The following is a 28,000-nucleotide window of genomic DNA, read 5'->3' on the forward strand; positions in this document are numbered from 1 at the left end:
CATTTACATGGAGTACGTAAAGCAGCAGCCTACTGGGGACGCCTGCGTGGCTTCAGTCACCAGTGTTTACTGGTGAGTTATGGTGTAAATGAAGGCTCCTGTGCTAACTTCAACTAAAATGAAAAAAGAAAAAATCTAAAAAGTTTCTCAAAACAACCCGAGTTTTAAGACAGTGGGGTGATCATCTCAGCTGTGCAACCTTTGGACAGTGCTAGCCATCTCCGAGATGGTTTGAATTATCATTCCACTGCAGATAAATTAACTGGGAAATCCTAAAGACTAACTTGATTTCAAGGCATTCCTTTTCAAAACAACAACAACAATAACAACAAGAATCTTGAGACAAGAGTTTCACCAAGAAGTCGGCCCTACATTGAAACAACAAATCCATACACCAGTGTTTGGATCGGTCTCCAAGTATTTCTGTAAATTTGTCAAATCCCATTCATCTGGGGCTACTGGATGTAAACGCCAAGAGCTCTTGGGTGATGGAGACATCTAGAGGCCATTGTTGGAACTACAGGAAGCTCTGAGAGCTCAAGCAGCCCGAAGAGCCAAGGCACTGGCATTACCTAAGAGCTTGTCATAAACGCAGAACCTCAAGTGTGGATCTCTAAGGTTGAGGTCAGCCTGGTCTACAGAGCGAGTTCCCAGCCAGGCTCACCCTGTCTCAAAACACAAAACAAAAACGTTTAAAAACTCATGCCATGTCGTTTGCTCGGCTTTGTGCTTGTGGTTGGAAATCTGAAGACACGGCTTCCACTCAGCCTCTGTATCTGCTGCCTCTACTCTACCATCAGGGATCCATCTGAACGGTAAACCCAAGTCAACTTCCTTTTATAAATCGCCTTGGTTATGACGTGTATCACAATAGAAACCTGATACAATCGGTCCGTGGTGCATCAGGGAGGAAGGGAAGCCAGAATCGGCTCCGGGTGTCGTGTTCACATACAAGGCAGGCACATTTACACAGCACAGCAAGGGGAAATCTAAACAAGGCTTGTCTGGCTGGGGGATTTAACACTAGATTTAATATAGATTTTCATTTAAAAATGGAAATTCTGGATATCCTAAGAATTCTACTCAGGGAAACTGGCCTTTCTCCGTGTCTGTGGTGGCGTGTGCTGCCGGGCCCTATTTAGGATTTGTAATGCTTCATCTCCAAGAAGCTGCAGGAAAGAAGGTAAGTACTAAGTCACTGAAGACTGGCTGTGCGGGCCTTTCAAAAGCTTGTGAGGAGGTCTAAGGCTCTCAGCCACAGGAAGCAGTCCTTGTGGAAGGTTAAGCAGAGATGAAGGATGGAACCTTCTCTCCCTTGACACAGCAGTAGGAATAGAAATGGCATAGACAGCACGGGGGTGTGGGTGAGGGAGGGATAGCCAGAAAACATGATACAATAATATATTAAAATCTTTTATTTTTTTTCAGAACTGAAACCCATAGAACACATTAGAAATCTGTTTGGTGTCTTACCAAGTACAACCCCTATCTGCACAACAGCTCCAAGAGGAAACCCTAGGCAGATCAAAGGGCGGTGATCCCTCCACCACCCTTCAGACAAATAAATTAGCTTCCCAGTAAGTTACTCCCAGCTTCCCCCAAGAGTTTATGAGGATCGCCTTAGGTCCTAAAAACTGTGACAGTAGAGTGACAGCCCCCACTCACCACCCAGACTAGAGAGATAAGGGGAGAAGAGCCAGCCCCCCACGGAGCACGCAGTCACCTGGCTTAGCAGGCCGCCCAGGAAAGGCTGAGTGTGCATGCCAACCCTAAGTAGCCGAGTCCTTCCTCAGTGCCAGTGAGTCAGTACTCCCTTGTGTCAACGTAAGAACATTTTCCTTGGTAGAATGCATACACGGCCATATTAACCCAAACCTCCACCTCCTATCCCAAAACCCTGCTCTCAGGGCTCAGGAGAGTGTGACGACAGCAGGTGATCACAAGATAATCAGAGATATCAGGGAGGGAAGGGGAGGCTGAAGGAACAGGAAGCAGGGGGTGAGAAGACAGTGTGAGAGTTTTAAAGGAAATGTGTTTCTTTGGATGGAGATGCTGTCTCCAGCACTGGGGAAATCGAGAAAGCGTCAGGGTCCACTTCACTGAATAATCTGTAATGAGGTCCTGAATTTCTCTATTTTCTTCTAAAAGTTTAGTCTGACACTTTAACCCTGAGTGCAAACAGGGAGACAAACCTTAAAAAATACCAAACATCTACAGCAAATTAGAGACGACTGTTTTAAAGGTGCTTAGAGCTCTCCCAAAGTACAATGCAGCCTTAGATTAAGTAGAGTTTGAGAATAAAAATTCTATATTCAAATCTCCCCCATTTCCACCTCAGAATACATATATATTTAAGAAGTGGGAGGGAATAGCAATGGATTCGGATTTCTTGGCTTTGTATTGAGTGCATCCATCTATGCAGAGGTTCAGTTGGTTAAACTAATTTAGAGCTGACCAAAATCCCCCAGGGCCTTGATTGTAACAGTGCTAATCCAGTAAACGACCCAAAAAGAGACTGGAGTTACAATACTTTAAAAAATATATATCTCTTTTTCCCCGACAGAACTTTGTTTCTGTCTATAAATTTGGGGCTGGAAGCATACAGCCGACCTCCTCCTGCCACGCCAAAATTCACTCAAATGTACCTTTCCTAGCTTAGTCCAATCCCAGTTAGAACACAACTTTATACTCTAACTGCCGTGCCGCCCTGACTAACTCTGTCCACTGTGGAGCTGAGCACCTTCTAAGGCCATGAGTGGGAAAATGAAGTGTGAGAGGACTTTTCTCTAACTGCTCTGAAGGAACATGAGTGAGTGAGGCTGCTGGTCTGGGCGCACCTCTTCACTGAGGTGCCCGAGGGAACGCTAAGCTGCAGCTTCATCAGCAATGGGGGGAGGGCGCACTGCTGTCCACCCACCCTGCTGGCCCCCGGCAGAAAGTGCTAATAACCAGCTAATCTCAAAATTCAACTGTGAATTTTCTTGATGTACACAGCAAGCAGCCTGGAAACTTAATACCTCCTTTTGTTTTTTGGGTTTGGTCCTAGAACTCTGTAGACCAGGCTGGCCTTGAACTCAGAGATCTGCCTGTCTCTGCCTCCTGGATGCCAGGACTGAAGGTGTGTGCCACCACTGCCCGGCTCAATATCTCCCTTGTTAACACTATGTTAGTGTTTTGTGCTAATGTTTGTTTTCTTAAGTTCAATATCCACAATTTAGAAAAAGAAATATGCAGTATTTCTTAATCTACCTCAAAGTGTACATTAAATGTACAAATTTTCCTAATTTCATGCCATTTAAAAGTGGTTACTTGGGGATTTAGCTCAGTGGTAGAGCACTTGCCTAGCAAGCACAAGGCCCTGGGTTCGGTCCCCAGCTCCGTAAAAAAAGAAAAAAGAGAAAAAAAAAAAAGAAAAAAGAGAAAAGTGGTTACTTGCCACTAGGTTTTAATGTGAGAAACGGGAAGGGGTAGGGGGATAAACTCAAAAGGGAGTTGCCTCAAGCCAGGCTCTGTGGCTGGCATTAAATGTCAAGCCAGTGTGGAAAGGCTCCTCGTGACAGAAGTGCAGAACTGGACAAGATGTCAAGGGAACACAGTCTGAGTGCAGCTACTGTCCCAGACACATTCCCTAGCCATGTGGCAGCTGCTTACCTATCAAATGACAGAGCACAGAACTAACGCTGACCCTGACTCAGAGATGAAGAATTCTACTATACCATGGGCTCGGAACTCCGAATGAAAGTAAATTTGGATTTGGTATGAACCAAAATATTAAGGCTCTTTGTGATCTCCTCAGTTTCAAGGCTCAGAGGCTTAAAATCTTTCACTCTGTTACCTGCAGGGCACACATCACAAGCTTAGTCCAGCCACCAGGACACTTTCTCATAAGAAAGGCACAGACAAGGCCACCAACCTCCTAGGAACAGCACCATTGATCAGATGCCTTACGGGCCATTCACCTCACAGGGTGTGAGCGCACTTCAGACATGAGAGAGCTGGGCATGTAGTTCACGCCAGTTCAAAGTGAGCCTGGGTTATACAGCTAAGTTCCGGATCAGCACAGGCTACAGTAAGAGGCTATAGCCTACCTCAAAATAAACAATGCCATTGAAAGGGGGGAAAAGGTGTGTGTGGGGAGGGCAGAGGGCACAGTTTCAATTTGTTTTGCAACTTTGGGCAAAAGGTGGGCATGGGGTACATTAGTGTCCATGGAGGACCATGCTTGGGTTGTAATAGTATTTCCTCTAGAGATGACTGTGGTTAGTGTGAACACAGCTGGGGACGACTGTTTGCTTTGGACATATCTAAGAACCTAAGCCCTAGAGGAAGCTGTTTTCACTAAGTCAATTATCTTCCTGGTTCTATAGAGTGAGCCCCTCCCTCTTCTCTTCCCTGAGAGGTCAAATCCATGCTACTCAATATCCTAGAGTTCCAAGATCTTCCTGCCCTTCGCCATCCTCCAATCTACCCTAAAAACGGGTCTCCCGGAGCAGACTGCTATTCTGTCTGATGCCACTCTGGAGGAACAGTCTGTTTTTCAATCTGACTAGTTCTGGTTTTTGTTTTTTAAAGACACAGGGACTACAAAGTGTTTTCAGAGAATCCATGGCTGTGAGAAAGGAGAGCAAGGCTAGCCCCAGACACATCCTCTGGAACCCATTCCTCAGCCGGCGTGGGTGGGAACGAAGGCTGGGCAGAGCGGCTGGCTGAGTTTGAGCGCTGACCCCCGCACAGACGCCCCGCTGATCTGTGGCCTTTAGCTTGCACTGCAGAAAACACCGAGCACTCCCAGGGCCACGTCTTCTATCACCAGCACCTGCTGTGGCCACTTGCAGGCCATCACATGCCATTTGGAATTGATTGTGCTGTTTCTCTATCTTTGTAAAAATCAGTTCCACTTGTTTGAGAGTTACAAGTGGGAGAGAGGCATCCTGTCTTCCACCAGCACAGTATCCATCCCAAACTGGTCGGTACACTGCTTGATGGTGGCCAGGACATTCAGAAGCCGCTGGTCCACAGTGTCCAAGTGTGGATCGGAGAGCACAGGGGCGATGGGGTCATGGGCCATGGCAGATTTTAAGGCAGACTTTAGTACTCCATTCTTTAGATAATTCAGTCTATTCCAAGTTGAAACCCGAATGCTGGAAGAAAAAGTTTTAAAAGAAATTACATAACACCTTAATCTTCAATTCAGCTTGAAGCTTACATGGTAGAAAGGGTTTTGTGTGTCTGTTTCCGTGAATCATCTCTATTTTAGACTTGCCTCTCTCTGTATCAGGAGTAAGACATACAGCCATGGTGTAGATTTGGGTGGGGGTGGGGAGTGATTGGAGATATACATGAAGACATACATATTCATAACACTAAGAGGAAAACCCAACCAATCTAAATGGATACTGCGGATTATGGCTAAGCAAGCAGGAAATAGCCCACAGCCATTAAAAAGGTTTGAAACTGAGTGGCACAGGGAAATGCCTATGATACTATGTTAGTGTTGAGAAGTCAGAGAAAATCTTTTACTCCGTGTCTTGGGGACACCAGAGCGCTGAGACAGCGGGTGAGAGTGAGGTGCGCTGTGCTACGGTTATCCTCAGGTGCTCGGGGTGACGATAACGTCATGATTCAAATGTTTCTGAATTTTATAAATGCTACCATTAATAAAAGACAAACAGTTACTTTAAGAATATCTGGGTTTTTAGCTCAGTGGTAGAGTACTTGCCCAAGCCTTGAAGCCCTGGATTAGGTCCCCAGCTCCAAAAAAAAAAAAAAAGAATATCTGGGTTTTTTTGCTGAACAATGATAGCACTCAACTTTAATCCTAGTACTTGGGAGGCAGAGGCAGTCAGATCTTTTTTTTTTTTTTTTTTTTTCCGGAGCTGGGGACCGAACCCAGGGCCTTGCGCTTGCTAGGCAAGCACTCTACCACTGAGCTAAATCCCCAACCCGGCAGTCAGATCTTTGACTACCGAGTAAGTTCCAGTAAGTTCCAGGTCAGACAGGATTACATAGAGAAACCTTGTCCCAAAAACTACACACACACACACACACACACACACACACACACACACACACACACACACATCTTTAGAGAGATTATCTATCTTCCTAAGGTTAGGTATTCAATCCTGATGAAACTCACTGGGAATTCAGTTGCCATTGTAAGAGTATTACGAGCTGAAGCTCTAAAGGTGTGACCATTGATGAGGGCTCCTGCCATGTGATAACATAGTAAGAGAACTCTTACAGTATGCCGGTATGCTGGAAGCTGGAGCTTCTCAGCTTCTAGAGCTCTGAGGCAATGAATTTCTGTTCTGTATGGTGGTAAGATGGCTTAGCAGGTAAAGGCAGTTGTCCCCTACTAAGCCTGGTGACTGGAGTTTGATCCTGGAGCCCATGTAAAGGTGAAGAGAAAGAGTCAAGTGACTAAGCTGTCCTCTGACTCCACTCATGTTATGTGGCACACAAGCCCACACCTCCACAACATACAACATACAAATACTACTAATAATAAAGTAAATAAATGTAAGGGAAATATCTCCGTGTGTGACTTTCTGTTATAGCGGAATGAAATAGACTAAAGGACCAACCAGAGAGATTATCGTCTCGGTGGGTATAGTAGGGTGACCGAGCAGAACACGGATGTATTAGAGGTCACTGGGCAGGCAGAAGCGCCTGACTTTGTGAGAAGTCGACTGTTTTACAGCTACTAAAGTAAGGATCAGTGCCTGTGCAGAGCTGAACTGTACTATAAACACCAGAGCTTCTCCAGTGTAACAGAGCTGTCGGTTGGCGGATTCGACAGCAATTTCACTCTCCAGTCTATGCTTCTCCAAAATGGACAGAATTCCTTCAAGAATGACTCCTCATAAGCCTTCTCAGGAGAGGGACAGTGGAGCAGGAAGGCGCTCTGTCATACCTCTGGCTGCTGTGGTGCACGAGGGAGATCACCAAAGAAGCTCTGCCCCCAGCCACACTCTTGGAAGATGCAGCCCATGCAGCCACAGCCTCATGTGCTGATAATGTCTCTGAGGTGCCTTTCCACACAGGGTCTCAGGTAGCCCAGGACCACACCGAACTCCTCCACTTCCTACCACCTCCTAAGTGCTGAGGTCCCAGCACTCTGTTACTCTCTGGACACAGGGACCAGTATGGCATCTAACCACTCCAGCTCACTCTGCAGGCCCTCAAATGCCCTGCAGGCGGCCCAGCGGCTTCCCAGAGTCATACTTTCCTCTGCTGATGGCGACACCAGTTGCTGACTGCCTTAGCCCACCTGCCCTCAGTTTTCCAGTATCAGGAAGGAGAATTAGGGCTAAGCAGGTAAGTAAATACCACCTTCTAAAGACTCCTGCTTCCTACTGAGAAAGCTGAGTACCACAGCACAGCCATGTAAGCCCAGCACTTGGGAGACTGAGGCAAGAATACTGGGGTGCTGAGGTCAGCCTAGGCTGTATATGAGAGTCTGTGAGAGAAAGAAAGACGAGACAGAGAGACAGACACAGACAGACACACACATAGGGGAGTGGGGGAGAGAAGGAAGGAAGGGGTCAGGAGAAGAGCTAGGGAAGGAGGGAAGGAAGAGAAGGAAAGGGAGGAAGAAGGAGGGATGGATATGGATGGACTGAACAGATAGTAAAGGGTTTGCCCTGCAAGCACGACTTGAGTTTGATCCACACAACTCAGGTGAAAAGAATTTGGGTATAGTGGCCCATACTTGTAATCCCAGAGCTGTGCAGACAGAGACAGAGGAACCCCTGGGACTTAATGGCTAGCCAGCCAACCCACCTGTGAGTTCCGGGGCAATGAAAGGCCTTGTCTTAAAAGGGGAGGAGAAGTGGGCAGTTCCTGAGGGTGACTCCCAAGATGTCCTCCAGCCTGCACATGCACACCTGCACACGTACAGCAGAAGTGTGTGTGTGCGCGTGTGTGCGTGTGTGTGCGCGCAGAGGGGAGGGGCTACAGTGTGGATCAGCAATAAAGCACCTGCCTAGGAGCCACGAGGCCTTGAAGTCAGGCCCCGCACTGGAAAAACAAACAGACAAATGGGGGTGGAGCCACAGTGTCCTGTTTCCGGGCGAGGCAGCCCTAGAATGTTCCCAGACCTGTTTTCTGGAGCCAAATGACATGAATTTCACTGACTGTTGATGCGTAAACTTCAAAATCAGTCCAGGAGTAGGGGCCTGAAGCAGGAGCTCCTAGGGCCAGATTTTGGTTCATTTTCTTGACTTTTCTCAATTCCTTTATTCTCTAATATATTTAAATCAGTTATTAAATACTAAGTGAAAGGTATTTTTGGTTTAGATAATTTCAAGCTAAAACATTCAACTTGAAACCCTAAGGTAGACCAGATTAAACAAATTTTTTTTAAAAAATCATTATTTTATTTTTTATTTTTTATTTTTGAGATTGTCTCACTATGTAGTCCTGGCTGTCCCAGAACTCACTGTGTAGACCAGGGTGGCCTCAAACTCACAGAGATCTATTTGCTTTTGTCTCCTAGCTGCTGGCTTTGTTAGGGCCCAGCTAGACTGTTTTTAGTGGGTGGGAGAGATAATAAGTTAAACAAACACACATTACTCCAGAGACTACACACTTACTGATGCAGGATTCAAACAAATTCTGAGTTTTGGGCAACCTGAGTCTGGGCTTCCCTCACCCCTGTCAGGGTTCACAGGGGTTCTGGGCTAGAAGTAGGAAATGCAACGGGGATGTTTTAAGGCCAGGAGAACTGATGCTCGGGGACTGAACTGAAGGAGGAGTGCAGGCAGACACACACTGTACATAACTTACATGCAACACTGATAGAGAGGGGCAAGGATGCTTCTCTCATCCAGCAAGGGGTTCCCAAAGCTGAAAATTAAATTAAGACAGGAATTAGGTGCAAATACTTGCTCCCTTCTCAGCATCAAAGCAAGAGCACAATGGATAAAACACCAACTGTGAGCCTAGATAATTTCATGCTCCAACAGCTCAAATCATTTAAATTAAAAATAAGCTAGGCATGACTAATTAGACACAGCAGAATTAACAGCCTGAACTAACGCATCAAACAGCAATAAACTCCTGCTACAAGGACCCTTTTCCTGCCAAGATGCTGGAGCATAACTGTGGGGCCACGCCGTGAGTCCTCAGTCCAAAGGGAAGGCACAAATCCTAAGCCTGTAGAGCATTCTAAAGGTCTGGAAAGACATCCAGGCTCTCTCTGCTAGATTCCCCGAGAGGCAGGTGGCTAATACTTCCAGAGTCACTAAAACCTTATTCCAGCAAGCAAGCCTGCTGGCAGCTTCAAACAGAAAACTGCCCCGGGCTTTCAGAGGCCAGGACGACATAAAAATGGTATTCTGTTAGGGAAGGAATGGCCACTCTGGGAAGCCGCTTACCTTCTCACTCTTTCTGGAACTCCCCTCAATGACTGAAGAATCACTCTGTCCCAAGGACAGTGCAGAGAAAGCAGCTGCTGTCCTGACTATCTGTGCTGCTCACAAACCTTGTTGCTACTTAATCTCCAACACCAGGCTCGCAGAGCTGAGGCTCTGGAGGTCAGTTCCAGGATAGTTTGATCCCACATCTCCCACCCCAGCCCCAGGCTCATCCGCTAAGGCACTAGAGGCCAGCCTGGAGCACTACTGAGAGGTGAAGCAGCCTTCGGGAGGTGGGGGCCAGCAGAAAGAAGTCTGATAACTTCTGGCGTGCATTCTTGATGGGAATTTTGGGACCTGGCCTCTCCATTTCCCAGATGCCAGAAGATTAGCAGCTTTGCTCTTGATGTGTTCCTGGCCATGATGATCCTGTCTCACCACAGGCCCAAGAGCAATAAAGCCAACTTCTGAAACCATGAGCTGAAATGAGCACTTCACTACTACGGGCTGATTTATGTCAGTATTTGTGCCTGACAACTGACTAGCACAGTGTCCTAGAGAATGCCCTCTTTCACACAGACGCTGACAGAAGCCAGGCCTGCTGCTCTGTACCTTTTGGCATTATCCAGAAGAATAAGCATGCTAGCGCCTTCGTCATCTTGAAAGCTTTCATAGTGATGGCGGTCAGCGTTGCCAATCAAGTAATCAAAGACAGCCGTGTCAATGATGTCGAGGAGGCGTGGGCCTGAGTCATAGGGGGATGTTTTCTTCACAGCGTCGCAGTAGCTCTCGTCATATTCCCACCTGGAGGCAAGGGGCATCGTAGGGGTTACTGAATGCCAACCACACCTGACTGTAAGCTTCGCTCCTGAGAGCAAGGCCGTGTGTCAACAGTTTGCTTGCCAGACTATGAGTTGTGGGGAGCAACGGTAGGAGGATATGGTTGCCTTGGCCTTTCCTCTCTCATGGTTTGCTTCCTAGCCACCTTGAGGAGGTAACTTTGCTCCACAGCGTACATGTGTTGTCTTGATATTGTCTTACCATAACTCTCAAAGCAACAGAGCAGACTAAGCTGAGCTGAAACTTCAGAAGCTGGGAGTCAAAGAAGCCTTCATTTAAAACATTAGGTATTTGTTAGACAGAGAGCTGTGCAGAAGCTGGTATCAAACACTGCAGTGACCACCCCTGACAGTGAGGTTCAAGGGCCTTTGGGGTTGGTTTGCAAAATTAGGGAAGTCTAGAAAAGCAAGCTAAGGACAGTAGAGTGCGATGGAGCACAGACTGCTGGGAGGATCTGGTGGGGATCAGAGGCTGGCAGGAATACAGAGCAAAAGCTATGCTGAGAGGTTTGAGCTGGGAACAGGGACTACATTAGGAAACAGACAAGAAGCTAAACATGTTACACTCTGAAGAAAATCTATGTTCTGTACATGTCCTGAGACTTTGTGGACTAGCTTTTTTTTTTTTTTTTTTTTGGTTTTTTTTCGAGCTGGGGACCGAACAGGGCCTTGCGCTTCCTAGGCAAGTGCTCTACCACTGAGCTAAATCCCCAACCCCTGTGGACTAGCTTCTATGGTAGAGGTAATTTAAGGCAGCACTATGGGGATTACTGACTGCTTTCGGCCATATTTACTGTGAGAAGTGGAAGCGGAATGCAGAGCAGAAAGATCTGAAAAACTGGTAGTTGAACCAGGTAAGACGCACATATAAAGTGCAAGGCAAGAGGGGTACAGTTGCTGAAGAGACTAGCGCCATTAGAAAAGCCAAGTGCTTTACACTAAGGCGTAGGAAAGCCACCTTGAGGCATCTCAGGAACCTGCAAGATCCAGCCCATCCCAGACTAAACTTCTGTGCCCATCCATAACACACTGAAGAGGCCACTGTGGTCCAACAGGCCCTGGATAAGCTCTGAATAGCGCCAGACTTGGCGTCATCCGCCTGGTGCGAATGAAGCAGGCAAACGCAATGGAACTGTGAAGCCACTTCCCCTGAGATTCAGGGGTCTTGAGAGGGTACAGGCAGGGTTCCTGCCAACAGCCAGGAATGTGACGCATAGAGCTGTGAGAGTGCAGCTAAAGCTGCAATGGACAGTCCACAATCTTGAGACACCAGGAATGTGGAATACTTGTCCACTGAGGAAAGCAATGGGCGAACAAAACTATCTCCAGACAGAAGCTCTGTGGGCTTCACTACTGGGACAGGCTGATTGAGACTTTGCAGCTCACACTGCACCAATGCAAGTCCTTAATTCTGGACATGGAACTAGAAGATTTTTTTAAAAGAATTTACTTTTATTTTGTGGGCATTGGTGTTTTGCCTGCATGTATGTCTGTGTGAGGGTGTCGGATCCCTTGGAACCGGAGTTGCAGACAGTTGTGAGCCACCACATGGATGCTGGGATTGAATCCGGGACCTCTGGGAGAGCAATCAGTGCTCTTACCTGCTGAGCTACCCCCAGTCCCCTAGATTATTTTTATACATTATTATTATTATTGTGTGTACACATACATGGTATGTCAGGGGTGTGGGTGGCATGGCACTCAGGTGGGTGTCAGAGGACAATCTGTAGAGCTGGTCTGCTCTCCTGCTTATATAAGCTCTGGAGACTGACTGCTGGGGGCTGAGGCTTGGGTGGCAGGTACCTTTACCCAGTAACTCTCTCAACGGCCTGAGCTGGAGCACTAAATGTCTGTTCTTGCTTTTGTCCAGTCCTGGCCTTTTCTGTTCCTTGGAATGAGAGCGCTTCTCCAGTGCCATTGTATCTTGCAAGCATATAGCTTGGGTTTTGTTTTTCTGGTTTTTTGTTTTTGTTTAATTTTTGTAGGGCTCACAGCTTAAGATCTGCCGTATGTCTCAGAGACTTCAGATATTCTCCTCTCAGCAATACTGGTACTAATACAGTGGGCACTGACTGTATTAGGCTGACATGAGTCTAAGGGGCCAGCAGCAAATGTTATGGCTTATATTTAAAAAGCAACAAAAGATATTTATTCTTTTATTTGTGTGTATGTGTGTGTTAGTGCAGTGTGTGTATGTGTGTGTGTGTATATATATATATATATATATATACATACATACATACAATCAGTGTTCTTACCTGCTGTATATATATATACACATACTTACATACATACACACACACATACACACACACACACACACACACACACACAGTTGCTGGTGGAGGCCTGAAAAGGCTATTGGATTCCTGAAGCTGAAATCACAGGTAGTTGTTAGCCCCAAATGTGAGATCTGGAAATCCAACTCAGGCCTTTGCAAGATCAGCAGATGCTCTCGCCCCCTGAGCCATCTCCCCAGGCCCCTATGGCTTATTCCCTAAGTGTCTGCTAAAGGCCCAGTACCAAAGCCCTGGTTCGGCCTGTGGAACTTCCAGTAGCTATTGCACCTTTAGGGTGTGACAGAGGTTTAGTCACTGGGAATACGCCTGGAAGAGGAGAAAGGGGATATTCCGGGGCGTCCCTGCCTAGCCAGTTTGCTCCTGGTCCACTCTCCCTGCCTTTGCTTTCTGGCAGCAACAACATAAGCAGCCGCTGCCATCACAAGCTTCTGCAGTGATGTACTGGCCACAAAAAGCCCAAAGTGATGTGGACAAAGTTCATCTCTCCCCTTTTGTCTTTTAGTTTTCAAGACAGGGTTTCTCTGTGTATCTGTAGCTGTCCTGAAACTCACTCTGCAAACCAGGCTGGCCTCAAATCAGAGATCCACCTGCTTCTACTACCTGAGTGCTGGGATTAAAGGTGTGCACCACCACTGCCCCAGCTTAATCGCTCCTCTTTCTATGATAGCAAGATGGCTGACTAACGAGCACTGATGAAAACAGGGCCTTGCCTAGCAGGTGTGCCCCAACCCACAATTCCTCTTACTCTCGGACAGATGGCTGTCTCCTATTGAGGAAAGACAACCGGCTGGGTACAGCAAAGACGTAGTCCTGGCTCACAGGAGCATTTACCTGGCCAATTTGCCCTCTCGGTAAGTCCTGCCCCAGGGATGCCGATGCTTCTGCAGAGGCCACACATCTGGAAGCCAAAGTGTGATGGAGCCCTCCATCATGTCTCCATCAGCACATGCTGGCTCTGTTTCTCGGCAATAGTAGCACTTCCCATAGAAACAAGTATTGTTTCCTGCAGGAGAGAAATGAGCCAGATATACTTAAGAAAGAAAATTAAGAATCCAAATTCTCCCTCCAGCAAGACTGAACAGCTAAACAAGAAGGCACCATGAAAATCAGAATCCTGATGTGATTTCACACATGTATTTTCCTACGTGGGTGATAAAAGCAAACAGTGTAAAAAAAATCCCCAAGGAAAGGAAAGCTCTCTAATCTTCCTGTGTCTCCCTTTTACCCAGCCTCTCTCCCAGACAGAAGTCAACTATAATCACAGTCTTGCTCTCAACTCACAATAATTAAAAGAAAGCAATGTCTTCCTGTTCTTTATCGGAGCAGAGGCTTTGGCCAGAGTACTCAGAGGCGAGAGTGCAGACATATACTTAGCTTGTCACACTTTGGGGACAGGAGCAGGTAGGTGAACAGACTGAGGTAACGCGGTTTTCTCACTGATGGCAAAGGAACTTAACACAGAAAGTAAGACGGTCAGAGTAAAAAAAATCCTGCTAGGAATCACTCAGAGATAAAGACACAGATGTGTATGTGTGTGTATTTGTTCATGTACCCGTTTATACACACATGTATTTCCTACCCTGCTCTTCAAGAGAACCTAGAAACAATGAGAACCAGGACTTACTCAAACATCAGTTCCCCGTCCTTCCCCCTCTTTCTTCTCATGAAAATGGGGCCTCATACATGTGAGGCAAGTACATTACCACTGTGCTATATAAACAGACTTCTGTTTACTTTTTAAGAAGTAAACTTTGACTTACAATCCTCCTGCCTCAGCCTCCCAAATCACTGGAATAAATGCTCATACTACAGTGTATCTTCACATATCATTTTCTAAAGACCATTTTAATACTCCATTAAAAAAGAAAGAGGGCTCCTTGGACAAGCAGCTGCCTCCAGGGCTGAGTCAGGGAAGGTCCTGGCGAGCCTGGGCTACACTGACTCAGCCAGCAGGAAGGAAGTGCTTGGAGAACAGTGAGACCATTCCAAGAGGAATGGAGCTGCTTACCGAGTTCCCACTGGCCATGTCTGTGGAGTCAGAGTATCAACATAAAAAATAATAGTAAGAAATTGAGAAACCCAGTGAGTTCATCATGATATGAATAAAAAATGCATGGGAGGGGAGTTCTGATCCAAACAGAATGCCTACCGAGGAGTCTATAAATGATAGAATTATAAACTACTATCTCACAGCTATCAGAACAGCTGACTCGAGCACAAGCAATCAGTGTGGTAAACGTGGTTAAAGTTTGGTAAGGAGTGGAGCATCACAGAGCTCCGCCTGGGACGTGATGCCCAGTGGTAGGGCTTTTGCCTAGCATGCATGAGGCTCTAGAGCCAGTCCCCATACTTGGTGGGCAGGGTAGGAACGTGGATGTAATCAGATATTACTATAGTTGTAGGGTACCTGTCTCAAACACCACCACTAAAAGTGCACCATCATCACCATGCTTGAGAGGCTGAAGCAGTCAGTAAGTCCCCTCTCAGCAAGGCAGTGCACCCTCAGCCCCTTTTAAACTGTAGGAGTGCTGTCTGTGTGTACATCTGCATGCCAGAAAAGAGTATTCCTTTACAGATGGCTGTGAGCCACCATGTGGTTGCTGGGCGTTGAACTCAGGACCTCAGGAAGACCAGCCAGTGCTTTTTAACTGCTGAGCCATCTCCCCAGCACAGCTTTGATCCCAGCACGTGGGGTAAACAGAGGATCTTCTGAGAGTTCAAAGCCAGCTTGGTCTACATAGGGAATATCAAGACAGCCAGGGCTGTATAGAGAGGCCCTACCTCAAGACAAAAAAAAACAAAACAAACAAACAAAAAAACCCAAAAAACAAAGGCAAAACCAAAAAACCATACAAACAAAATGGCTCCCTTTTTCCTCTTATTTTAGATAATTTCACAGTTCTTTACTTTTTCCTATGATTTTTAAAATAGTCTAGTCTGTTTTCACTCTAAAAAGTTAGTATTTCAAATGTAATCAAGTTTAATTTATTTTTGTAATCATAAGCATTCTATATATGTTACTTTCAATTGGTCATAATGATTTTTAAAAGATCTTAAGGCTGCTGTACAGTGGTGGCCACACCTTTAACCAGCACTTGGAAGTCAGACACATGTGCAGCTATTAAGTTGGAGGCTAGCCTGGTCTACAGCTCCAGATCCAGAACAACCAAGGCTATACAGAAATACCCTATCTCAAAAACAAAACAGAGAGAGAGGAAGGGAGCGAGGGAGGGAGGGGAGGGGAGCGAGGGAGGGGGGCGGCGGCCGTGTGTCTGTGGGCATGCTGTAGTTGACGAGGTTCTGAGTAGTCCACACTGTCCCGGGCCTTGGAAGTACAGGCAGGTGGAGACAAGTAGATCTCTGAGACTTGTTGGGCAGCCCACCCAGTTGGGGAGCTTCAGGTCAGGGAAAGACTTTGTCTCAAAATAGCAACAACAAGCAAGATGTGACTGAGAAATAGTACCCAAGTTGCCCTCCAGCCTCCTCGAACCCATCCATGTACAAAAGTCAGTTAACTAACAGAAAATACAAATGGCTCTTCAGCAAACGAACAGATGCTACATATGAAACAAACAAACAAAATACCCCAGAAGTTTCAGGATGCATTTTATTAATGATACTAGGGGAGGGGCACTCATGGGTAAGGTAAATTAGTTAAGTGCCTTGGGGGCAATGTGACCACATCCACTAACATACAAAATGCCCCTGGCCTACTAGCACGTCAGCTTCTGGAAGTTTCTGCTCATGTATGAAGTGGCACATGTACAAAGTAATTCTGGGTGACAATAGTTGTAAATACAAAATACTGAAGTAATAAATAAGTCCAATAAGGGGCTGGCTATATATGATTTATGGTAGACCCATAAAATACAACACTTGAATCAACTAAAAACCAAAGTGCTAGGCACACCCTCCAGGGGTTTTCTGGATCAGACTATTTGAAGCAGGAAGACCACCCTTATTTGGACCACACCCTCTGGAAGCAACCCACATAAAAGGACACAGAAGACGACTTTAGCTTTGCCTTCTTGTGCTCATGCTTGATGGCAATCGATCTAGCTTGCTGATGTAGCGTTCCTTACAGGTACTCAAACTAATTCTTAGGGATTCCGACACAGACTGAGGACCAGCAGCTCACCAGGATTTCTCTAAAACTCCAGTGCCAGCCTGGGACTGCTGAGACATCCAGCGTCATGGACTGAACAACTACTGGGCTCTTTGGCATTTCCATCATGAGAGAGAAGCCACGGATGAACTACTCAGACGATAGCCTATAAGCTTGTTTAATAAGTCATCTCTATTTTCATTCCATCAGTTCTATTCCTTTAGAGAACTATGAATAAAATATTAGCCAAATGACATAAGAAGTTCTTAGGTGTAATATGCAAAGGTTTTTATGATATGTCAAATAAAAAGAATGAGATTTAGAAATATGAATTTAGGCTATAGATCGCATAAAATGGTAGAACTAAACATAAATATATATTTTTATTCATACAAAAAGGAAATCAATTATTGAGAGAGGTTATTGCTAGGTTAAGTAGAAAGAATAAGATGCAGAAGTACGTATAGTGTACCATGTGGTATAGATGGTGGATTAAATATAAACGTGAATGTATACAAAAAGAGATAAATTACTAATAAAGGAACCGGGATGTGTTACTGTAGTCTTTTTGATAACTGAAGCATGTTAACAAACTGAATGAATTACTGATTCAAAAATTAAAATACATAAAACAAAACAAAGCAATTAACAATCTATGGGGCAAAACCCAAACCCTTGGGTTTGGTACATAAGAGTCTTACTTAGGAAAGAAGTATAATGCATCAGCTAAGAGTTTGTGTTACTCACATTTCTGGAGTTAAAAGACAAACAGGGGAGTTGGGCTGGAGGTGGAACCCAGAGACTCAACTGCCCAGCAACTGCTCTACCACTGTTCTATATTCCCAGCCCTGAGACGTAAACTACCTAGTCAGGGGACTGTACGATGCCTAGCATGCAATTACAGCTCTCCAGTACAATCACCCCTCCAGTTAGATGGTGACAAGTCTATGCCAATGCTTAGTCTGTGTCTAACGCTCTCAGAGATCAGTCAACAGCATCTGGTTACTCTTATGACTAAATGTGCTTTTCCTGAGTCTCTGACCACTTCATGGACACACTCAACCCAGAACAGCTTATCTGATCACTGAAGTTCTCCTTACTCTCCTTGGGTGAACTAGCCAATCTAAGCCTCCATCTAGACTTTTCTCCTTTAGTTACTGACTAGTTCACACAAATGTGTAGTGAGAGTTTTGGCTTCTTTAACAACCCAGTTCTGTTATGTGAATATGTTTTTGTTTTAACCTCAGGTGTGGCATAAGAGGCTGCCTCACAACAGGTGATTATGACTTGCCTCGTGCTCTAGCAGGGACATGTCTTTGCCAGCTGTGGATTGTTTAATTCTGGGGATCCTGGAGAGAGAATAAATGCCAGAGCCCCGAGAGACCTGGGCAGGGGAAGGGGGCACTCCAAGAAGAATACTGCTGCTGCTAGCTGCTGTTTTGAGGTTTGTCAAGTGTTTGTGATCAAAGAGACTAGAAGTTGGAGACATCCTGATGACAAAGATTAGACTGGTCCCAAGAAACACGAAGCAAGAAGTAGTCTAAAGAGGTCTATACCCCCTTTCTTCTCTACCCTTCTTTCTCTCCCACCTAGTGTTGTTAGGTTGGAAGGGATTAGAGGGGAACTAGAACTGGAAGGGAGGTAGAGCTACCAAACCCAATAAAGCAGCATAAAAAGTACGCCAACACAAACTCCTAAATGAGCCTGAAACACAATATCCAGTAAACACCCAGATTTACTACTTTCTGTACCATTTCAAGTCTTTCCCAGGCACCCCTCAGTTAACTGCTTCTGTATTCACTTAGCTCTCCAATCTAGAAACTCGGAGTCATTCTTAGGTTCTCCTTTCTGCTTATTGTCCTCCTAGCCAGGATGTTGACCACACAGCTTATGTTCCAGTCCATGAATGTCTCTTAGTCATTCTATCTCCATCCTTATCTTAGCTCTGTCTCTCAAAATCACTCCAACAGTCTCTGAGGGCAGTTATCTTGATTCTCCCCATCACCATTCCCTCTCCAATGTCACCATTAGCCTTCTAAATGCAAATCTGATTAAGCCATAGTCACGTTCCCTCAACAGCTCCCCAATGTCCAAGAAGAATATCGATCCCGTCAGTGATCCAGTCTGACTACTTCCTCTCATTGGCTAGGTCCACAGGCACCTTCTACTTGACCACACACCCTTCCTGAACCTCTAATCTGTTCATCTTCTGTCTTCAGCTTAGATCAATGTTAACTCAGAGATGGGTGGGATGAACTGATAGGAACAGTAAAATTTCTCCTGTCTCCATGTCACTGAAAGAAATGTAAGAGTTTTCCACATTGTATTACCATTTTGTATTTTTTTTTGAGGCCGGTATTGCTTTACCTCATTTCTAAGTATGAATTTATTCAGTCAGGTAAAAAGCAAACTGAAGTTCATTTTTCAGTGTCTGCTTCTCATTTATGCCCTGGAGTAGAGCACTGAAAGAGTCACCACAAGGAGGCAAAGTGGAGAGAGCGCAGCTCCTCTAAACTCTTCCTGTTTTATTACACCTACGAGCAAGGCTGAACAGATCCCTGCACACAGAAGGCATTGGGAACCAAGGCCAGGGTCAGGAGCTACCAAGTCACTCTTGAAAGCAGAGCAGTGGGCTGGAGAGATGGCTCAGTGGTTAAGAGCACCGACTGCTCTTCCAGAGGAACTGAGTTCAAATCCCAGCAACCACATGGTGGCTCACAACCATCTGTAATAAGATTTGATGCCCTCTTCTGGTGTGTCTGAAGACAGCGACAGTGTACTTATATATAATAAATAAATAAATAAATCTTTAAAAAAAAAAAAAAAAAAAAAAAAAAAAAAAAGCAGAGCAGTGACCCATGACCCAGTGTAATTCTACAGTAGAACAGCCGTCGCACGGTCTGAAGACTGAGAGGTGCTTGGGCTGCCTTAATTCTCTATTTTCTATTTATTTATTTTCATGTGGTGGGGGCACATATGTGAAGATCAGAAGTTGATACTGAGTGCCTTCCTCAGTTGTTTCCCACCTCACTTTTTGAGACAGTCTTTCACTGAACCTGGAGGCAGCATAATACCAATTCCACTGGGTGGAACAGCGATCTCCAAGAATTTGCCCGTTTATAATTCCTCAGCGTCAGAAATACAGGTGTCACTTCCATATCTGTTTTTTACACAAGAATGGGGATTCAAACTCAGGTCCTCATGCTTGCACAGCAAGCACTTTATTGACTAAGCCAAGTCCTTAGCCCCTGGGTTTCCTCACTTCTCAGATCGTTCCCAAGAGGATGCAAGTATTAAAAGTATCCAGGACAGGGGTTGGGGATTTAGCTCAGTGGTAGAGCGCTTGCCTAGGAAGCGCAAGGCCCTGGGTTCGATCCCCAGCTCCGAAAAAAAGAACCAAAAAAAAAAAAAATATCCAGGACAATGATGTGCAGACAGTAATTGATTTAGGCCAAATCCTGCATCTGAGGCGTAGCCAGAAGATCAAACAGAAATAAAGTTACTACATTTGCTACTGGTAAAGACTTCACTTCCTACTTCAAGGAGTATATATTAGGGTGAGATTCTCATTTTCCATTCTCACTGTTAGACCTAATTTCCACACAGAATATGACACTGGGGTGTCCATTTGCTTTTATGTCCCCTCGAGGTCTTTAGGTGAGAAAGAGATGCGACTGGCTTGCTCGATGATGCCACACCTCCTTACCGTACTGACCACGACCGTCCGGAGGAATCTCTTACCTACGGTGAGGAAGGTGCTGAGCAGCTGCTCCGTGGCCACAGGCTTAACTTCTGTTCGCAGGTTAACATATCTGCCAACGACCAAGGGAGCTCGGCGGAAACCCAGAATCCTAGTGTTGAAGGATGAAGAGAGAAGAGAGAAATCTTTGGGGATGCATTTTAAGTAAGTCTCAAACACCATGATCAATCCTGTTGAAGATATGAAGGTTTCAGAGGTAGAAGGTGAATGATCTCGGTGTCAGAGGTACACAAATTCATCATGTCAAGATGCACATGATTCTACAGTTCAGCAAAACCAGGAGTGAGCAAGTCACGCGGTACGTGAAAACTGCTAAGCCTAGGGAAGGGGAACAGGGCCTATCACAGTACCCTCTGCTACATATTTTTCATAATCAAAACAAGAAATAAGTATTAATATAGCATTAGAAAACACTTTAAACTCAGATGAATTAAAAGCTTTGATAAGCTAGATAAACTGACTAAAACAACATACCCACATGACAATTTAAATAAAGGCATATTTGAAGGTCTTTCTAATGAAAAAATTACGTGTGTATGTTGTTTATTTGTTTGTTTATTGATTGATTGATTGATTGAGGCAGAGTCTTACTATGGTGGCTTACTTACTTGGCAGCTGGCCTAGAACTGCTAAGTAGACCACGTGTCCTCAGACTCAGAGACCCTTTGCCTCCCTGGGCTGGGATTAAAGCTGTTTACCACCACACCTATTACTTTCTTTTTGGAGGGCAGAACTTTAAAACTAATCATGAAGAACTGAGATCATCCTTAATTCTCAAGTCTAGCGACTGACATTTTGGCATGAGCGTTTTCTCTTACGTTTGTAAAAACACACAGGCATATATAAATATACGCCTACATTTGGCTTAGTCTTCCCCCTTTTTTCTTCTTTTCCTTTTTTTGGTATTTCAATACAAGGTTTCTTTATGAAGCCTTGGCTGTCCTGTATCTCTGTAGACCAGGCTGGCCTTGAACTCACAGAGATCCAGCACCTTTGCCTCCCTGGGCTGGGATTAAAGGCGTGCGCCACCACTGCCACAGCACAGTGGCTTCTTTCTAAACACAACCTCACTCTGCAGCCCAGTTTACCTGTGAACTCATAGCAAGTCTCTTGCCTCGGTCTCCCAAGTGCTGGAATTACAAGCATAAAGCACTACTCCCGGCTTAGTAGTAACCATATCAACACAGAGAATAGTTTACTAAATTAATGCTATGGAAAAATAGAGTTTGCCAATAATTGCAGGGAAATACAAAGTGAAATAATGATATATCGCTTACATACATTAGACTGATGAAATTTACTATGCTGGGTATACTGATCCAGAAGTGAGGGATAAGGCTCTCTTCACGATCTGCTGGTGTCCAGTAAACAGAAAGGAGAGAGTTTACAGGGAAGACAGTAGGCAGACAAGGCTGGAGCCAGTCTGACTCTAACGTGTGGTAAGTGAGGAGTTGGGTATGCAGCTCTGCTTGTGGTTCCTTTAAAAGGCTGCAAACATCCGCAGTATTACAAATTCACTTAACACTCTCCTATCTAGAATAGTAAGTTACTACCGTTTTCTCTACTACAAAATGACAGTAAGATATGTGTGTACCTATAAACTTTGCTATGAACAGTAAGATTTCTGATACAAAACAACATAGTTCTTAACAGAAAGAACAAAATTAACAATGCTTTAGGCAACATATAAATTTATTACTGACAATAAAACATTATCTTTTAAAAAAAAGTTCTGGCATTTCAGCAGATGAAAACAATAAGCCACAGTTTCAAGGGGTTTTTAAACATTTCCAGTGACAAGAAACCTGTCCAGTGAGCGCCTCTACTAATTGCTGTTTCCCCCTAAACAACCTACAGTATTTATTTATCGTTTTAGTCGGTTTTAGACAGTAACCCAGGCTAGCCTCAAAGCCCGGCTTCTTCCTTAGCGGTCTAAGCACAGAGATTACAGGTGTGCACCACATGCCCGCTCCACCTGTGTTTGCTCCTTCTCTTTCTCTTCTTTCTTAGGCTTTTTTGAGACAGAGTTTCTCTGTGTAACAGTGTTTCTTTCTTCTTTTAGAAAAGCATTTATTTTTTTTTTTTCTTTTTCTTTTTTTTCGGAGCTGGGGACCGAACCCAGGGCCTTGCGTTTGCTAGGCAAGCGCTCTACCACTGAGCTAAATCCCCAACCCCCGAAAAGCATTTATTTTGCTTTATGTGTATGAATGTTTTACCTGCATGTATATATGTATGTAAACAATCTGCATGTCTGTTGGATCCCCTGAAAGGGGTTACAGATGGTTGTATGGGTGCTGGGAATCAAACCGAGGTCCTTAGGAAGAGCACTAAGTGCTCTTAACCACTAAGCTAACTCTCCAGCCCCATCCCATACCAGTGCTTTGTGTGTGTGAGTGTGTGTGTGTGTGTGTGTGTGTGTAAATGAGAAACAGTTCCCAATATAAAAAAGACAAAAGTTTACCTTTTCTGATTTCTTAATACATTTTAAAACAGCTTCTTTTGTTTTCATTGCTAGAGCCACCTATAAGGTGACCGCAGTCACCTCCCTCCCTAGCCCACAACCTTGGAACCAATGTGTCTAGAGGGCCTCCGTCCCCCCGGCTTCCTGAGACAAGGTCTTGCTCTGGATAGGCTGGTTTTAATCTCACTACGTAGCCCAGGCTGGGCCTTCGTCTCCTTCATACTAAGATTACAGGTGCTACCACACTCAGCCACTGCTTATATGTCAGATTTTGTGGTGATTTTTTTTACTGTTTCTTTTTTAAAACATTACTCCGATTTCTGAAGCTGTATATACATTGTACAAAATCCAGTATCAATACCATGCTATATATTTTATGTGATGGGAATAAATCAGTATTACAACAGAAACGAAGCAACGGGCCTATGAGGAACAATTAGTGGCCAATTCAATACAGAGATTTGAATTCAAACTTGTCTTCATTCTGATATTTTATCTGCCAATTAATACCTTAAACCATGACAATATAAGGCATGCCAAGAATGATGTGACATGACAGGAAGTAAAAAGCTGGGGTTAAAAACACTTAGCCCTGCTGGGGCTGGAGAGATGCTCTGATCAGGAGCACCCACTGCTCTTACAGAGGACCTAGACTTGGTTCCCAACATCCTCACAGCAGTTACATCTGTAACCCCTGTTCAGGGACACCAATGCCCTCTTCTGGCCACTGTGGGCACTAGATACACTTGTGATGCATAGACATACATGTAATCAAAATATGAAAAATAAATACATCTTTAAAACTTTACTGTGTGTGTGTGTGTTTTAGACAGCACCCAAATATTAGGTGCTTACAGAACTCCAATGGCACTAACTCATTAATTCTAAACAGGGAACATGTGCGTGTTACTGCTGTACTCACTTCTGGAAGAAGTTCACAGACTTTCCTTGAAAGAAAGGGGAACAAAGAAACATGAGATCACACACCTGTCCAAATGGAAGGCCGCCACCTCTGCGTTGTGTCTGTCGTAACCAGCGTATGGCTCCCCTTCTACCACATAGTCTCTGCTGTACCTGCAGAGGGAATAGCAAGCAGATGCAGACGTGAATGACATCAGTGCTGGCAGCCACAGCACAAGAGGCAGAAGCCACCTGTCAGCGAGCCCAGTCTGTTCCACACACCCCTTTTCTGTCAACCCTGAGAATGGGTGTTAACACCAAATAGCTGGTAGATGAAGAGAGAAGCTGAGATAAACTAGAATCCTGTTTCCACCTTTGCAATCATCTTTGAATAAAACACAGATGACGTTAGGTTTACTCCTACAAAGTCAGTGTGGTTTAAATACAACTACAAGGTGATTTTCTGGAAGGAAAGAACCATCTTTGTATCTCCAGCGTAGTATTCCACCAAAAGTCACGCTGCTTAAGAAATGTCTTTAAAATGTTTGTTAATGTTGCAAGGCTTATAGGAGAAGTTTAAGTTTAAGTTTAAGATGGGCTGGAGAGATGGCTCAGTGGTTAAGAGCACTGTCTGTTCTTCCAGAGGTCCTGAGTTCAATCCCCAGCAACCACATGGTGGCTCACAACCATCTATAATCAGATCTAGTGCCCTCTTCTGGCCTGTAGGTGTACATGCAGGCAGAAAGCTGTATGATGTATACATAATAAATAAATGTTTAAAAAAAAAGTTTCTTGGGGAAGCTCTTGCTGACACCTGGTTTTGTTAATGGGAAAGCAAAGTTGCTTCTGCAAACAGCAGTTTGAATAACCATGCCTGTTCTCTCTTTTCAAATTTATCCTGGACTAGTGGTAAGAGGATAGCCCTGAGCAAAACCTTTCTGTCCTGCATCTCAGTGATCCTTACAGTAAGACCGGGACTGTCCTGCATCTCAGCAATCCCTTACTGTAAGACCGGGACTGGCTGAGGGAATTTAGACCGGGACTGGCTGAGGGAATTAGAAGTTCTCTTTCATCTTAGAACGCATTCTGACGATTTTATGCCACACGCATTACAGAAAGAAAAGCTAGCACCTTTCTTTCAAATTAGGAAGGAAAAAGTATTTAATTCACCTACGGCTGCTCACTTGCATTCCTGAACCAAAGGGGGCCTGTCTTAGTCAGGGTTTCTGCACAAACACCATGACCAGGAAGCAAGTTGAGGAGGAAAGGGTTTATTCAGCTTACACTTCCACAATGCTGTTCATCACCAAAGGAAGTCAGGACTGGAACTCAAGCAGGGCAGGAAGCAGGAGCTGATGCAGAGGCCATGGAGGGATGTTACTTACTGCCTTGCTTCCCCTGCTTCCCCTGGCTTGCTCAGCTTGCTCTCTTATAGAATCCAAGACCACCAGGGATGGCACCATCCACACCTCCCCACTTGATCACTAGTTGAGAAAATGCCTTACGGCTGGGTCTCAAGGGAGGCTCCTGTCTCTGTAATAACTCCAGCTTGTGTCAAGCTGACACACAAAAACAGCTAGTACAGGACCTATGGGACTTTAGAAAGAAATTGTGACACAGAAGCTGAGACTCAGGTGAAGAGCGGTGCCACGGAACATAGCATTTCTGATGCTGAAACAGTGATCATCAAGTGGAAAATGGAACTACAAGAAGAAATGACCTTCACTGTTCTTCGAATACAAAGTGAGAACCCTATTCTAAAGCATGTATTTCAAGGCAAAATGGCACAGGGCTCCTATTAGAAGGCAGTCACGTAGCACCGTCTTCTTAGCCTGATCTTGAACCATGCATTAAAGCTCCTGGTGCAAGTAATTTCTTAGGTTCCTTAGGTTTAGCCTGGCTGCCTTTCAATCATCAGTTTAAAAATACCACTGCAGCAGAAGCTGACATGGTAACAAGCACTCGTATCTCTACCTCAGGTGCAGGTGGCCATTCAGCTGGGGGACAGGCCTTGAATACATTTCAGGACTTCAGCACAGTCATGAGAAACCAAGAGATGTGGTACAGCACATCCTCCCACTGAACCAGAGGCACCTAGGGACTTTGAGAGGAGGCTCCAGAGCAAAGAGAAGGAGTAAGAATCAAAATGAAGGAACCACAATGGGGTCAGGAAGCTGGAACTCTGAGTTGTATGTGAGTGTGTGCCTACGTGTGCACATGTGGCGGCTAGAGGATCTTTAAGCACCATATAACTTTTTAAAGTGTTTTTCATTGACACTAAACTTATTGGTGGGCCAGTGGGACCCAAGAATCCACTGACCCAGCCTCCCCAGTACTAAGCTCACAAGCACACGTCACCATGCCTGGCCTTGTTCACATATGTGTAGATGTGTCTGCCTGTGTGAGTGTGTATGGAAGCCAGAGGCTGGTATCTTTCCTTTATTGTCCTCTACCTTATTATTCTTGAGCCATGTCTCTTTCCAAACCCGAAGCTTGCTGCTTTAGCTAACGTGGTAGTCTGAGTAAGAATGGCCCCCACAGGCTTAGTCCTAGGGGAGCAGTACTTTTGAAAGGGTTGTAAGGATAAGCAGGTGTGGCCTTGTTGGACTAGGTATGGACTTGTTAGAAGAAGGGTGCCACAGAGGGAAGGCTTGGAGGTTTTAAAAGCCCGTGCCAGTACCTCCTCTCTGCCCCTGCTTGTAGATCAGGACGCAGTGTGGCACTTCCTCAGCACCATGCCTGCCTCCTGCCATGCTCTCTCCATGATGAGAAGGACTAAGTCTCTGGAGCTGTAAGCCAGCCCCATTATATGCACCGCCTCGGTCACGGTGTCTCTGCACTGCAGTTGTCTGTTGCCTACAAAATCAATTTACTTCTAGAACGAATACAAGTTGAGAAAAAAAATCACTTGTATAATATACTAAAAAATCATCAGTAAATATCACATAGTGTGTGTGTGTGTGTGTGTGTGTGTGTGTGACAGACAAGGCTGGCTTCGCACTCAGAGATCTGACTCCCATGTGCTTGGATTAAAAGTGTGCACCGCACCACTAGGCCCAGCCAAACCATGGACTTAAATTAACATACTATTATTGGCTCATCGACTGGATAATTGAACAACACTAGTAACTTGGGAAAATTGGTGGGAAAGGTAGTTAATGGGACTTACCTAGTATTCTTCCTTAAATGAATCTGAAACTGTTCAAAAATCAGAAACCAAACACAACGAAAGCTCTAGCTAGAGGAACCAATGCTTCAGCCCTGACAGGGACCCCCCTGGAAGTCTGCTCTACCCTACCTCCTCATCTTTGGAAATCCAGTGTTTAGTTGTACTTTCAGTGGAGGGGAAAATTTTTATCTCTACTCAGTTTACTTTGTACCTCTAATACTTGCCACACTGAAGGTATTTAGTATATTAGGAACTGACAGCCAGGCATGGAAGCTCAGCCCTGCATGATGCAGGAGGATTACCAAGTTGAGGCCAGCCTGGGTTATACAGTAAAACTGTCTCAAAACAACCCAACAAACAAAGCCCCAGAGCAATCGACACAGCTCTGGTCAGAGGCTCAGCTGTTGGTCTGCACCTTACTGTAATGGCCCAGGCTGCCCTCCCACTTGTAACAGTCCCTCTGCCAAACCTCCTGAGTGCAGGTGACTGGTCTGCCTGAGCCACCATAGCTGGCCTTTACAAGTCCTAAAGGGATCAAAACAGGTTCCCATAGATTTCTCCCAAAGACTCACTAAACCTTCAGAACTAGAAAGACTTTGGAGATGTTCCAGTCTAGCTCTGTCATTTTATGAAAAGAATAACAACGAGAATATTCTTCTGTGAACCCCAAGTTGACGGAATCAGCGACCAGCACATACACGTTCTACGATAAGGACTCACCGCTTAGGCTTGAAGACAACTTTCTGTCCTCCTTCAAGAATCAGTAAAGCTTTCAGCTGTGTCCCTTTATAGCCCACGTCAGCTTTAATGATTTTCTTAGTGGCCATGGCATGCATGATTGCTCCCAGCTCTGGTGTCTCTTCAGGGTACACTTCCCGGGGCACCACCCACTGGGCTGCAATCTCCCAAGGAGACTGCAGGGTGTGGTCCAACTTGGGCACCAGCTCCACCCGCAAGCCAGTCATCATTCGGTGAAACGCCCTCTGGTCCTCTCGGTTGGCAGCTGATGTGTCTAAATTGTCTATCAGGAAAACTTTGGTGAAGATAAAAATGACGAGGAGGATTGCTAACAGCACAACCCGCTGCTTCAGCTTCATGGTGGCCTCT

At 45.1% G+C, this 28,000-nt stretch overlaps 1 protein-coding gene across 1 annotated transcript; it reads right to left on the reverse strand.

Moving 5' to 3' along the window:
- Positions 1-4,533: 4,533 nt before the first annotated feature.
- Positions 4,534-28,000, reverse strand: Fam20b (FAM20B glycosaminoglycan xylosylkinase). The gene is made up of 7 exons (XM_032914947.1): positions 27,614-28,000; positions 23,812-23,898; positions 20,345-20,454; positions 13,330-13,501; positions 9,972-10,163; positions 8,791-8,850; positions 4,534-5,141 (listed from the first exon to the last, which is right to left on the reverse strand). The coding sequence occupies exons 1-7, from the start codon at positions 27,988-27,990 to the stop codon at positions 4,910-4,912; spliced, it is 1,230 nt and encodes a 409-aa protein (XP_032770838.1). The 5' UTR covers positions 27,991-28,000; the 3' UTR covers positions 4,534-4,909.

The sequence above is a fragment of the Rattus rattus genome, chromosome 10, assembly GCF_011064425.1.
Source record: "Rattus rattus isolate New Zealand chromosome 10, Rrattus_CSIRO_v1, whole genome shotgun sequence".
Lineage (NCBI taxonomy): Eukaryota > Metazoa > Chordata > Mammalia > Rodentia > Muridae > Rattus > Rattus rattus.

Bases quoted from the DNA above. Each gene is read 5' to 3' on its own strand.
- Fam20b (XM_032914947.1), bottom strand. From the start codon at position 27,990: ATGAAGCTGAAGCAGCGGGTTGTGCTGTTAGCAATCCTCCTCGTCATT. The intron at 20,455-23,811 runs GTGTGTGATCTC...CTTCAACACTAG, and splicing joins GCGGCCTTCCATTTGGACAG to GATTCTGGGTTTCCGCCGAG. The intron at 13,502-20,344 runs GTAAGAGATTCC...TCTCTCCTGCAG, and splicing joins CAGCACCTTCCTCACCGTAG to GAAACAATACTTGTTTCTAT.